Source organism: Lolium rigidum, chromosome 7 (assembly GCF_022539505.1).
Source record: "Lolium rigidum isolate FL_2022 chromosome 7, APGP_CSIRO_Lrig_0.1, whole genome shotgun sequence".
Taxonomy (NCBI): Eukaryota; Viridiplantae; Streptophyta; class Magnoliopsida; order Poales; family Poaceae; genus Lolium; species Lolium rigidum.
The window spans coordinates 98,503,811-98,517,898 of NC_061514.1; the positions used below are offsets into that span (position 1 = coordinate 98,503,811).

The 14,088-nt window shown below is 42.0% G+C and overlaps 1 protein-coding gene across 1 annotated transcript; it reads left to right on the top strand.

Annotated features, from left to right (window-relative positions):
- The first annotated feature begins 6,444 nt into the window (after positions 1–6,444).
- LOC124675257 (gamma-tubulin complex component 2) lies at positions 6,445–12,430 on the top strand. The gene is made up of 20 exons (XM_047211326.1): positions 6,445–6,665; positions 6,771–6,828; positions 7,479–7,613; positions 7,685–7,816; positions 8,090–8,173; positions 8,262–8,360; positions 8,544–8,635; positions 8,864–8,936; positions 9,062–9,214; positions 9,305–9,424; positions 9,508–9,561; positions 9,811–9,894; positions 10,012–10,086; positions 10,163–10,306; positions 10,396–10,521; positions 10,611–10,718; positions 10,798–10,860; positions 10,944–11,018; positions 11,602–11,798; positions 11,898–12,430. The coding sequence occupies exons 1-20, from the start codon at positions 6,445–6,447 to the stop codon at positions 12,022–12,024; spliced, it is 2,220 nt and encodes a 739-aa protein (XP_047067282.1). The 3' UTR covers positions 12,025–12,430.
- Positions 12,431–14,088: the final 1,658 nt, after the last annotated feature.

Here is a 14,088-nt window from a genome sequence, read left to right on the forward strand (position 1 = left end):
TTGAAAAAATGGACATGGATAGAATAAGGTACACTAATAATATTAATGATGGTGGGGAGATCAAAGCACCAATACCATGTAAACTCCTAGCTATGAATGATGCACTAGAACATAACTATGCTTGGCTTGTTCTGAAAATTTGTTCGATGAGAGTAGCAAGCCCAAGACTAATGAAAAGGGAGACGCTGAAACTTATGTATCCAATATACTATGCATGGTTGAGAAAACTCCAAACCCCGCTGTAGGTGCACCACCCTTTGATAACACTTGACTTACACTTTACGCGCCTAGGCTGAAAGGCGTTAAAAAGCGTTTATGGGAGACAACCCATGTTTTTACTACAGTATTTTTGTTTTATATTTGAGTCTTGGAAGTTGTTTACTACTTTAGCAACTTCTCCTTATCTTAGTTTTATGTTTTGTTGTGCCAAGTAAAGTCTTTGATAGTAAAGTAAGTACTAGATTTGGATTACTGCGCGAGTTCAGATTTCTTTGCTGTCACGAATGCTGGGTCTACCTCCCCGTAGGTAGCTCAGAAAATTAATCCAATTTACGTGCATGATCCTCAGATATGTACGCAACTTTCATTCAATTTGGGAATTTTCATTTGAGCAAGTCTGGTGCCCTAATAAAATCCATCTTTACGGACTGTTCTGTTTTGACAGATTCTGCCTTTTTAGCATTGCCTCTTTTGCTATGTTGGATGAATTTCTTTGATCCATTAATGTCCAGTAGCTTTATGCAATGTTCAGAAGTGTTAAGAATGATTGTGTCACCTCTGAACATGTTAATTTTTATTGTGCACTAACCCTCTAATGAGTTGTTTCGAGTTTGGTGTGGAGGAAGTTTTCAAGGATCAAGAGAGGAGTATGATGCAATATGATCAAGGAGAGTGAAAGCTCTAAGCTTGGGGATGCCCCGGTGGTTCACCCCTGCATATTCTAAGAAGACTCAAGCGTCTAAGCTTGGGGATGCCCAAGGCATCCCCTTCTTCATCGACAACATTATCAGGTTCCTCCCCTGAAACTATATTTTTATTCCGTCACATCTTATGCACTTTGCTTGGAGCGTCGGGTTTTTTTTTTTTGTTTTGTTTGAATAAAATGGATCCTAGCATTCACTTTATGGGAGAGAGACACGCTCCGCTGTAGCATATGGACAAGTATGTGCTTAGGCTCTACTCATAGTATTCATGGCGAAGTTTCTTCTTCGTTAATTTGTTATATGGTTGGAATTGGAAAATACTACATGTAGTAACTCTAAAATGTCTTGGATAATTCGATACTTGGCAATTGTTGTGCTCATGATTAAGCTCTTGCATCATATACTTTGCACCCATTAATGAAGAAACACTTAGAGCTTGCTAATTTGGTTTGCATATTTGGTTTCTCTAGAGTCTAGATAATATCTAGTATTGAGTTTTGAACAACAAGGAAGACGGTGTAGAGTCTTATAATGTTTTCAATATGTCTTTTATGTGAGTTTTGCTGTACCGTTCATCCTTGTGTTTGTTTCAAATAACCTTGCTAGCCTAAACCTTGTATCGAGAGGGAATACTTCTCATGCATCCAAAATACTTGAGCCAACCACTATGCCATTTGTGTCCACCATACCTACCTACTACATGGTATTTATCCGCCATTCCAAAGTAAATTGCTTGAGTGCTACCTTTAAAATTCCATCATTCACCTTTGCAATATATAGCTCATGGGACAAATAGCTTAAAAACTATTGTGGTATTGAATATGTACTTATGCACTTTATCTCTTATTAAGTTGCTTGTTGTGCGATAACCATGCTTACGGGACGCCATCAACTACTCTTTGTTGAATATCATGTGAGTTGCTATGCATGTCCGTCTTGTATGAAGTAAGAGAGATCTACCACCTTAATGGTTGGAGCATACATATTGTTAGAGAAGAACATTGGGCCGCTAACTAAAGCCATGATTCATGGTGGAAGTTTCAGTTTTGGACATATATCCTCAATCTCATATGAGAATAATAATTGTTGCCACATGCTTATGCATTAAAGAGGAGTCCATTATACGTTGTCCATGTTGTCCCGGTATGGATGTCTAAGTTGAGAATAATCAAAAGCGAGAAATCCAAAATGCGAGCTTTCTCCTTAGACCTTTGTACGGGCGGCATGGAGGTACCCCATTGTGACACTTGGTTAAAACATGTGTATTGCGATGATCCGGTAGTCCAAGCTAATTAGGACAAGGTGCGGGCACTATTAGTATACTATGCATGAGACTTGCAACTTGTAAGATATAATTTACATAATTCATATGCTTTATTACTACCGTTGACAAAATTGTTTCATGTTTTCAAAATAAAAGCTCTAGCACAAATATAGCAATCGATGCTTTCCTCTTTGAAGGACCATTCTTTTTACTTTTATGTTGAGTCAGTTCACCTATCTCTCTCCACCTCAAGAAGCAAACATTTGTGTGAAGCTGTGCATTGATTCCTACATACTTGCATATTGCACTTGTTATATTACTCTATGTTGACAATTATTCATGAGATATACATGTTACAAGTTGAAAGCAACAGCTGAAACTTAATCTTCCTTTGTGTTGCTTCAATACCTTTACTTTGATTTATTGCTTTATGACTTAACTCTTATGCAAGACTTATTGATGCTTGTCTTGAAGTACTATTCATGAAAAGTCTTTGTTTTATGATTCACTTGTTTACTCATGTCATTACCATTGTTTTGATCGCTGCATTCATTACATATGTTTACAAATAGTATGATCAAGGTTATGATGGCATGTCACTTCGAAGTTATCTTTGTTATCGTTTTACCTGCTCGGGACGAGCGAGAACTAAGCTTGGGGATGCTTGATACGTCTCCGACGTATCGATAATTTCTTATGTTCCATGCCATATTATTGATGATACCTACATGTTTTATGCACACTTTATGTCATATTCGTGCATTTTACGGAACTAACCTATTAACAAGATGCCGAAGAGCCGATTCTTGTTTTACTGCTGTTTTTGGTTTCGAAATCCTAGTAACGAAATATTCTCGGAATTGGACGAAATCAAGACCCGGGGTCCTATTTTGCCACGAACCTTCCGGAAGACCGAAAGGGATACGAAGTGGGGCGACGAGGCGCCGCCACCATAGGGCCGCGCGGCCGGAGGGGGCCCGCGCCGCCCTATGGTGTGGGCCCCTCGTGCGGCCCTCCGACTCTGCCCTTCCGCCTACTTAAAGCCTCCGTCGCGAAACCCCGAGGCGAAAAACCACGATACGGAAAACCTTCCGAGAGCCGCCGCCGCCAATCCCATCTCGGGGGATTACGGAGATCTCCTCCGGCACCCTGCCGGAGAGGGGATTCATCTCCCGGAGGACTCTACACCGCCATGGTCGCCTCCGGAGTGATGAGTGAGTAGTTCACCCCTGGACTATGGGTCCATAGCAGTAGCTAGATGGTTGTCTTCTCCTCATTGTGCTTCATTGTTGGATCTTGTGAGCTGCCTAACATGATCAAGATCATCTATCTGTAATACTCTATGTTGTGTTTGTCGGGATCCGATGGATAGAGAATACCATGTTATGTTAATTATCAAGTTATTACATATGTGTTGTTTATGATCTTGCATGCTCTCCGTTATTAGTAGAGGCTCTGGCCAAGTTTTGCTCTTAACTCCAAGAGGGAGTATTTATGCTCGATAGTGGGTTCATGCCTGCATTGACACCTGGGACGAGTGACGAAAGTTCTAAGGTTGTGTTGTGCTTGTTGCCACTAGGGATAAAACATTGGCGCTATGTCCAGAGGATGTAGTTGTTGATTACATTACGCACCATACTTAATGCAATTGTCCGTTGTTTAGCAACTTAATATCTGGAGGGGTTCGGACGATAACTCTGAAGGTGGACTTTTTAGGCATAGATGCAGTTGGATGGCGGTCTATGTACTTTGTCGTAATGCCCAATTAAATCTCACTGTACTTATCATGACATGTACGTGCATTGTTATGCTCTCTCTATTTGTCAATTGCCCGACTGTAATTTGTTCACCCAACATGCTTTTATCTTATGGGAGAGACACCTCTAGTGAACTGTGGACCCCGGTCCATTCCTTTAATACTGAAATACAAATCTGCTTGCAATACTTGTTTTTACTCGTTTTCTCTGCAAACAATCATCTTCCACACAATACGGTTAATCCTTTGTTACAGCAAGCCGGTGAGATTGACAACCTCACCTTGTTTCGTTGGGGCAAAGTACTTTGGTTGTGTTGTGCGGGTTCCACGTTGGCGCCGGAATCTCTAGTGTTGCGCCGCACTACATCCCGCCGCCATCAACCTTCAACGTGCTTCTTGGCTCCTCCTGGTTCGATAAACCTTGGTTTCTTTCTGAGGGAAAACTTGCTGCTGTGCGCATCATACCTTCCTCTTGGGGTTGCCCAACGAACGTGTGAAATACACGCCATCACCCTCTACTTCCGCGAAACCCAAGTCTACAACTTGTAGGCATTGACAAGTTAATACCTTGTCAATTGGCGTCGTCTGTGGGAACTAGAGGCGACAAGGAGCTGATCTCGATGGCACGTTCAACATCGTCGACATCTTCGGTGGCAAGAAACGCGATGGACGGAGGTTAACAGATCAAAACTGGTCTCGTTGATTTTGTTCCTCACCCTCCCGCCCGTTTGGATGCATATGCCTATCTTGAAGAGCCAATGGAGATGAAGTTCGGGAGCTTCTACTTTCGCGTCGGGAAAGAGGGATCACATCGTTTAGCGGCACCGATTTGTTCGGGAACGTTAGCGGTTGATTTGTTCGGGACCGTTAGCGGTTATATGAACTATCTCATTCATTCAGCGCCCATTCATCCATCCTTGGCCTACAATATTTTAATCCTGCTGTCTACTGCAATCATCGCTACTGCTGTTTTCATTGCATTACTGTTGTTACTTCACTACTACCACTGTTATAAAATTGTTTCTATTGATAAACTATTACGAGCAAGTCTATTTCCAGGTGCAGGTGAATTATCAACTCATCTGTTAAAGCTTATAAATATTCTTGAGCTCCCCTTGTGTCGAATCAATAAATTTGGGTTTTACTTCCCTCGAAGACTGTTGCGATCTCTTATACTTGTGAGTCATCAGTCCACAATTCACTAGAGATGTCTCTCCATAAAGATAAATAATATGTTGGGTGAACAAATTACAGCTGGACAATTAACAGAATAAAGACCATACATGACAAGATGATTACTTGAGATGCGTTTGGGCATTACAACATAATACATATACCGTAATTTAACTACGCCTATGACTGATAATCCACCTTCCGGTTATCGTCCGAACCCTTCCATTATTAAGTTGCAAGCAACAGATTATCGCATTAAACAATGTGTGTAAACCAAACAATAGAATTACCCTTAGATAAAATATTGTTATTTTCTCCCTAGTAGCAACAACACATTTACAATCTTAGAAGTTATTGTCACTCTTCCAGAAAACTAGACGCATGAACCCACTATTGAGCATAAATACTCCCTCTTGAAGTCACAAACATTTACTTGGCTAGAGTATATACTAGCAACGGAGGGAATGCAAGATCACAAATAACATATGATAAGTATATAATCGATCTCAACATAGTATTTAATATTCATCGGATCCCAGCAAACACGACATGTAGCATTACATAAAGATGATCTTGATCATGATAGGAAACTCACAAGATTTAAACATGAGGCACAAATTGGAGAAGATAACCATCTAGCTACTGCTATGGACCCGCAGTCCAGGGATGAACTACTCACGAAGCACTTCGGAGGCGGGCATGACGATGTAGGGTGCCGAGAAGAGCTTCAGAACCCTCCCGAGCCAGGGTCTGCGATGGTGGCCACGACGGAACTTTTCGTGAATGGAAGCTCAGGTGTTTAGGTTTTTTCTCGAGATCGTGAATAAATAGGCGGAAGGGCGAGGTCGGTGGCCGCCTAGGGGGGCACACCACTCCTTGGCGCGAGCCCACTCTTGGCCGCGCTATGGGGTGGTCTGGCCATCCAGTGGCGCCTCCTCGTCTCCCCTCTAGACTCTGTCTTCATTACGGTAAAATATTAACTTCGCTTTTGTTTCGTCCAGTTCCGTGAATATTTTGTGTACAACTTTTCTGAAATAGAATATAACAGAAAACAGGAAACTGGTACTGTAATATTTTGTTAATAGGTTAATGCTAAAAAATATATAAAAGTGCAACGAAGTGTAAACAAAACATATAGAAATTGGTGTAAAACAAGCATGGAGCATCAAAATTATAGATACGAGTGTATGATCAAAGAGGGAGAAAGCTATACCGTTGATTTCAAGCAAACGGTCGGGATCTGTTGCCTAAACTCGACTCTTCTCCCACACAGCCACACTTGTCCCCGTCGCCACCGGCCACCGCGCCCCGCCCCGCCTCGCTTCGAAATGGATCCCGCGCCGGCGACCCCTCGCTGGAACCTGGACCGCCCCTACCTCACCGGACGCTTCCACCAGGTACGCACGCCGTTCCTCTTCCAAGCAACGCCCAGCCCGCCCACATTTCCGCCCCGGCCTCACACGCCCCCCCGCTTGCCCTGGCAGGAGGCGAAGGTTTCTTTGGCGGCACAGGCGCCTGGATCCAAGCCCTTCTCCCTCGACTCCTTCAGGTACATGCGTCCCGCTGGATAAATTCCGTGTCGTTTAGATACTCGCCTCGTGGTTATCTTTCTCCGGGTGCTCTCTGATGCCTTGGGCTCGGTTTGAATCTGCAGCCGCGGCGCTGGCGGCGGCGCTGGGAGCGTCATCGGATCGTACGCTGTTTCTGTTCAGGTAAGAGGAATTGTGGCCTTGAAACAGTTCAATCGATGAAATTGGGCTTGAGTCTACTTGTTTTGTGCGTGAACTGGGGTTAGGGTTTCGGTTTTCAGTTCGAGCTCAGTGATTTGGTAATTATTAGAAGGGGTTCAATGTGTTTGTTACTTTCTGCTATGAACTTTGAATACTCGCCGGTCGTGGTTTTGAGATTGTAGCTGCAGTACCAGGAGTTCTATTGAAGCACGGGTTTGTGTTTTTTTGAGTTTGTCTAATATACTTCCTGGAGTTCTATTTAAGGCAGTAGTTCTTACTTAGACATTGTCTTATTTTTTGGGTTGTGTGGCCAATTTGGTGTGAGATTGACATTGAAGATAGTCTCTTCTACAAATGTGCTGTTTCTGGTCAATTGTAGTTGCAATTTGCATTCGGAGTATAGATTCTGGTAGGTTTGTGGTGCTTTGTGAAATGGTGCACTCAATATCTTGCTGAAGTGAGATAGTGCCACAGAACCTTGCTGAACTTTTGTACTATTTCCGAAAATAGTCATTCGGCGAGGTTTAACACTGCATTTTTAGTTGTTAGAAATGCTAAATTAGTGGAGCTCTGTTAGACCAGCTGGAAAGCATAAAAAATTATTTAATGTTACTGCCCTAATTCAAATGCAGGAGCTTTTAGTTATCGATGATTTGCTATCAGCTCTGGTGGGTATTGAGGGGAGATATATTTCAATCAAGAGAGTACGCGGAAAGGATGGATATGTTGTCTTCCAGATTGATTCTTCAATGGACCTTGCACTCCAGGTAAGCCCTGACCGTGCAAAGAATGAGAGGATATGTTTGGCGTTTGGCTGATCTTGCTCTTGCTCTTGCAGGAGTTGACTCGCCGAATTTTCCCCCTATGTGAGGATTTCGTATTAGTGAGCCAGTTTGTGGAGTCCAGGTCACATTTCAAAAATGGCTTGGTCAACCATGCTCTAGCCGCAGCTCTAAGGGCATTCCTCCTGGTATAATCCCTATCCTGAGAAAGATAATTTTGATTTTGACATGTGTACAAGCATTCTTCTATCTGGAAAAGCGGAAAATGAATAAAGTGCTGACTGTAATCATGAGTTGGAGGGTTCATTTTTGTATTGTTTCCATAATTTGTATTGCTCCTGACATAATCCCACTGATAGACATTGACATTATTAGATTGTTCTCAAGGAATCTCTCTGAGAATATTGGCGCTTCTATGTGAATTTGGCACCAGTTCATTAAGTCTTGTTTTTTAATAACAGGATTATCAGGCAATGGTTGCTCAACTGGAGCATCAATTCCGTCTTGGAAGGCTCTCTGTTCAAGGACTATGGTTCTTTTGTCAGGTACGTTATGCATTTAATCTATGATCTGTGAACTTTTCCAAGTCTGGTTACTGTTTTATGCACTGTAATTCCCGTGTTTCTTTTGCAGCGGATGATGAGTTCATTGAATGCACTGGCTGTTCTAATAGAGAAGGCTATGTCAAATGACACTAGTGGTTCTGCGACACTTAATCTACTCCAAAGCCAGGTACTTTGAAGAAAGAGGTTATACTTTAGATCCCTGATAAACACATTTCCCACGGCCCTTCTAGCCAAACAGACCTGGTCTGTTCCTCTTGTTTTCTATTGATTGAGCAACTTCTATGTAACTTATCTCCTCACATGATTATCTCTTCACAATGTAATTTAATCGTCATATTTTTCAACTTAGGCAAAGGCGATGGCTGGTGATAGTGCTGTTCGGTCCTTACTGGAGAAGATGACAGAGTGTGCAAGTGCAGCATACCTCAGGATGTTAGAAAGGTTTGTGATGGTTCATAACTACCTTTATGGTTCATTTTTTAGGACCGAGGCACTTTCTCAATTGTTTGCTATTCATCAGCTCTTAACATCTGATTTGAACTCGATAGAAATTGTACATTTGCTAGTTTGTCATATTTAGAGTTATAATGTTGACTGTTGGTAGAAACAAAATGTCCAGTAAGCTTGTTTGCTGTGCGCCAATAGTTTCAGCTTTGATTGTCATTTTAGGTGGGTGTATGAGGGTATCATAGATGACCCTTATGGTGAATTCTTCATTGCTGAAAACAAATCTCTTCAGAAGGTACTTACTGTCTTGTAGAATTTTTGACCTACTTCATGTCCACTGTTCTCTGTTTTAACCTAAAATGCTGTGCATTTTTTGTTGTAAGTTAAGCAGTTGCTTTGCCATCTTTTTTGTTTTGGTAGGAGAGTCTCACTCAAGATTATGATGCCCAATATTGGAAGCAAAGGTACAGCCTAAAAGATGGTGTCCCTAGTTTCCTTAACAATGTTGCTGCCACCATTCTGACAACAGGAAAGTACCTTAATGTTATGAGAGAATGTGGGCACAATGTTCAGGTATGCATGATTATTTTAGGGTTCAATTTATAAAATGCGACGTTATATGTGTGTTTACAAAATCACACTTACGTTGGATATGTTATTTAGGTTTCCCTGTCAGAAAATTCTAAGCTGATGAGCTTTAGTTCAAACCACCAATATCTTGAGTGCATCAAATCTGCTTATGATTTTGCAAGTGGTGAGCTCTTGACTCTAATGAAAGACAAGGTAACAACTGTCCGTAGTTAATTTACTATTGAATTTCATTCTCTCCTAAGATCACTTGCTAAATTCAGCATCTATATATACAGTATGATCTCATTGGGAAACTGCGATCCCTGAAGCGCTATCTACTTCTTGACCAAGTATGCAGAACATCTACTCTTCATAATTTTGCGTTATTACTCCATATGAGTACTTTCTGATTTACATTTTTTTACGATTTTGCATATTATGTGTGACAAGTTTGTTAAATTACTGAAACCATATTCTTTGTATTCTGCTATATGAATGCCTTAACAGGGAGATTGATTCGTGCTGCTCAACTTGATTTTACACATCCCTGTTTATTTTTCTCGCACTAGTCATCTAATTTGGTGCCTTTAGTTTTGCAGGGTGATTTTTTGGTTCATTTTATGGATATTGCCCGAGAGGAGCTTACAAAGAAACCAGAAGAGATATCCGTTGAAAAACTTCAGGTTCCTTTTGTGCTATGTTGTCTGTTTTTTACTTGTCATGGTGAACACTGTTTTTTTGCAGCTCGTGTCATGATAACTGATGAGCTAACTCTCTGTTTTTGTGTTGTTCTCTGGCAGTCTCTTGTTGACATTGCTTTGCGGAGTACGGCAGCCGCTTCAGATCCAAGTCATGAAGATTTGACTTGTTGTGTTGTAAGTCTATTATCTGGGTCTAGTCAGATTGTACAGTATCTGTTGATTATCATATTTCACATATCTTGTGAAACAGGAAAGAAGTTCCCTACTTAAAAAGCTGACAACCCTGAAAGACTTGGGCTGTGCTTACTCTTCAGACAAGTTTGCTGCAACTGATCTTGACCAGCCCATGACATTAAGCATGACTGGCTTGGAGACGTTCTGCCTTGGCTACAAGGTTTTATTTGTACCTTCCTTAAAAAATTCTCGTTGTGTTTATCTTGTGATAGTGAAATGATATTCCTGATCCGATGATCAATATTGCAGATTCCATGGCCACTATCTCTTGTAATTTCAAGGAAGGCTTTAACGAAGTACCAATTGATATTTCGGCTATTATTTCACTGCAAACATGTTAGTCGCCAACTGTGCCAAGCATGGCAAATTCAACAGGTGCAACATAACTTTTTTATCCATCAAGTCTGTTTGGTTCTTATGTTTTTTTACATATTCACATTGACTGATGTAAAACTCTCAAACAGGGGTTCCGTTCTGTCAAGATTCTAGGAACACCAATTCTACGGTCATCAATTCTTTGCCGCAGCATGCTCAAGTTTGTAAACAGCCTTTTGCATTATCTAACATTTGAGGTAAACCATCCATACCAGTACCACAATACCAACTATTACTGTATGTGATAAAATAGCTATTTTTTCTTTTCGCCCACAGGTTCTTGAACCAAACTGGCATTCGATGCATGACAGCCTTCAGAAGGCAAAGAGCATAGATGAGGTTTTAACCATGTTCTTATGATTAAGTTATCTGCGTTGCTGACAGTACAGATTGCATTACCTTTTCTGTGATGCTGATTACAGGTCATCCAGATCCACGATTTCTTCCTCCAGAAGTGTCTAAAAGAATGCTTGCTGTTGTTGCCTGAGCTCCTTGTGGTCTGCCCTTGCTCTTTGTCTCTTTGTTCAAAATAAAAGGAAATTATGTTTTAAAAGTGATTGCCATGTATCAATAATTGTACTAGCTCTTTTTGTTATTTTTGAACTATCTGTTAAATTCAGTGACCTTGCTTGTCATCATGATCCGCACATGCTCAAAACTAACTGTGACTAAGCAGTTTGGTTTAGTTTCTAGGCAGGTTAGTTTATTGATCAGCTCATCTGGGTGTTAGGTAACAATAGTGTTGTCCGTTCAACTCTAAAGAGTGGAGGCATGGTGTGTCCTGGCTTGATTGTGAATTATGTATGTACCTGTGGCCAAAGTTCAACATTTAGCTTATCGGTCTCATCCTTATTATCCATTAGGGAGGCATAGAAGTTATAACTCTAGTTTGTTGGATGGGACTGTTCTGCAGAATAATTAACCTGGGTGCGTCTTTTGGAACAACAACTAACACGTGCTTAATATGTTTGGGAAACATAACTATCTATGGTCCAGAAATAATTTCTGAAGCGGAGCACCATTTGGCATCCTGCTTCTCGAAAAGCAACATCTTATTATCCGTTTATTTGTCACGTGCAGAAAGTCGAGAAGCTGAAGTCTTTATGTCTCCAGTACGCCACTTCCATCCAGCTCTTGATACCGTCCATCGAGGTTGCAGCCCCTGAGAGGAGATCAAAATCCGTGATGTCGAAATCGTCCAGAATCAAGAAAGCACAGGAGAGGGACCAGCAACTGAAGCTAGCATCTGAGAATGTTGTGATGTCGGAGTCTATCCTGTACGTATCTCATATTTCAGTCAATTCACACACTGCTAAGACCAGCTTTGCCGATTCAGGATATATATAACGCCAATCTTGGCCTGTTGTTTGCTGCAGGAAATTTGAAGCGGAGTTCAACTTGGAGCTTCAGAGCCTCGTTCCCACGCTGAGCAACAGTTCGCAGGCCGAGCCGTACCTGACCCATCTCGCGCAGTGCATTCTTGGCGTCGGAATCGATCAGTGAGTGAGCTGTTTGGTGCGCGCTGTGTTCAGTGTAGCTGGTGTCTGTTGGCAACTTTGGATGTGTGGTTGTGTAGTGCGGCAGTGCTTGGTCGTCAACGCTGATTTATGGCCCTGTGGATGAATTGAAACCTTGTAAAACATGTTGTGCTTCCACGAGATAGACCGTGCGTAGATGGTTAGTGAGGCTTTAGCTGGGTGCTGTAGGCCAGTGTAGCAGTTTGGTGATGTGTTTAATCATCTGCTCCGATTTAGCATTTCTCTCATGCTCTGTATCTCAGTAAACTACACTTTTGTTGCTTGAGTCACCGGTGTGTAGTCAGCCTGTAGCTTCAAGAGCCCGACATGTAAATCAGTCGTGGAAGGTCCAATCGAGCTCTGTGAATTAACTGTTTGGTTTGCCCCATCCATGTTTTCTATGTGCGTCTCTGATTGGGCAAAGTGGTACTTCCCTCTGTTCCATAAAGGTTCTCTGAACCTTCTTGGAACGGAGGGAGTACATTGTGTTTACAAACGTTCCAATGATTGCATTTCTTGCTCCAGATCTGGAGATTAGACTACATATAATCTAAGGTATGGCGGTGAACTCTTGAAAATGTGAAAATGATGCAAAGACAAAAAAATAGTCTTTTTTTTAAACAGAGATCGGCCTTGAAAAAGGCCTAGAGCTGCATTAATAACCGGTAGGTACAGAATTACAGGAAGGCCCCTTAGCTTCTACTGCCCTAAAAGATCTAGAAATAAAAGATAAGGCCTTCCACTTTACAAAAAGAACATTGACATAAAAATAAAAATAAAACAATCCATTGCATTGGGCTTCTTCTCTGCCACTCGCTAGCGACCTTCGGGCAGAAGCTACACATAAATCCAAGAGAGGGATCCTCGTTTTTCTCTTCTTGCCAACGATGAGTCAAAGACGCCGACCGTCTTCACACCTCCGGGGACAAACCACTTAGAGGTGAGTTGATGGCGAGCTCCAGCGCTTGGCCCAGAAGAAAGGCCTCCAGATGAAGGTTGAACTTCTGGAGGGTAGCTGCCATTCAGCCAAAGGATGCAGCGGCAAGGCATGGACGCCAGCATCGGTGACTTGCTGATTGAACACTCCAGAAAGTAGTTGCAGCCACATGTCTCCACCACGAACCTGCTCCACCAGAGAAGAAAACGGCAGGCCACCTCCTCCCCTCGCCACCAAGGCCGGCCCGAGAAGTCCACCGCACGTCAGATCTCCAGAACAGAGCAAGGCCCCAGCACCACAACCTTATTGAGAGAAGTGGCTCCCATGTCTTCTACCTCCATCTTCAACCAGAGAAGCAAAGATATAAGAAGAAAGAACCCTAAAAAAGACACAGATTTGACCGCCAAGATGTGATTCTGCTCCAAGCTATTGGCATAAAGCCATACTCCACATGGGTAGACCTGGAGAAGCTACTACGTACAAGAAGGAGCCGGCCTCCTCTCCCCCGTCGTCTCCGGCCGGCGATGCCGCCAGAGAGAAGAGGGAGAGGAGCTGGGTGCGGCGGAGAGACTCTCAAGGAGCGGGTTAGAGAGAGAGGGAGAGGAAAGAAATGAGAGTCCCCCCTCCCCGCTGATAGAAAAAATAAATAGTCATGAGCTATTAATGATATAAATGATTCTAACACGTCAGTTAGAACAATGAAAATATAAACATATTCGATTATCAGTAGAACTTACAAACATACCAAATTTTCATCTCAATAGCAAAGTTTTTACCTTTCAAAAAGAATGTTTTGTATTTCTATGGATCAAGACTTATGAACATCTCTCGTTTGATGCGCAACTCGGTCTTGATGATCTTTATCGTTGGAAAATACATTTCAACTCTCATCGTCGCCACCGAAAAAGGCGAAACCAATTCAATGAGCTGATAATGTCACCGGAAGGAAGAAACACGTTATGCCTTTCAAATGTCAAGAAATCTTTGAAACCGCCAATTCTCCATGTAATGAAGAACAAATGGCTCAATGTATCGTTGTATATAGTAAAATCCATGGTAATTCTCTGCAAGTCAAGCAATCTTATCCACATTAAACGTAGAAAATGTGTCGAT

Bases quoted from the DNA above. Each gene is read 5' to 3' on its own strand.
- LOC124675257 (XM_047211326.1), top strand. From the start codon at position 6,445: ATGGATCCCGCGCCGGCGACCCCTCGCTGGAACCTGGACCGCCCCTAC. The intron at 8,361-8,543 runs GTACTTTGAAGA...TTTTCAACTTAG, and splicing joins TTAATCTACTCCAAAGCCAG to GCAAAGGCGATGGCTGGTGA. The intron at 8,636-8,863 runs GTTTGTGATGGT...TTGTCATTTTAG, and splicing joins TACCTCAGGATGTTAGAAAG to GTGGGTGTATGAGGGTATCA.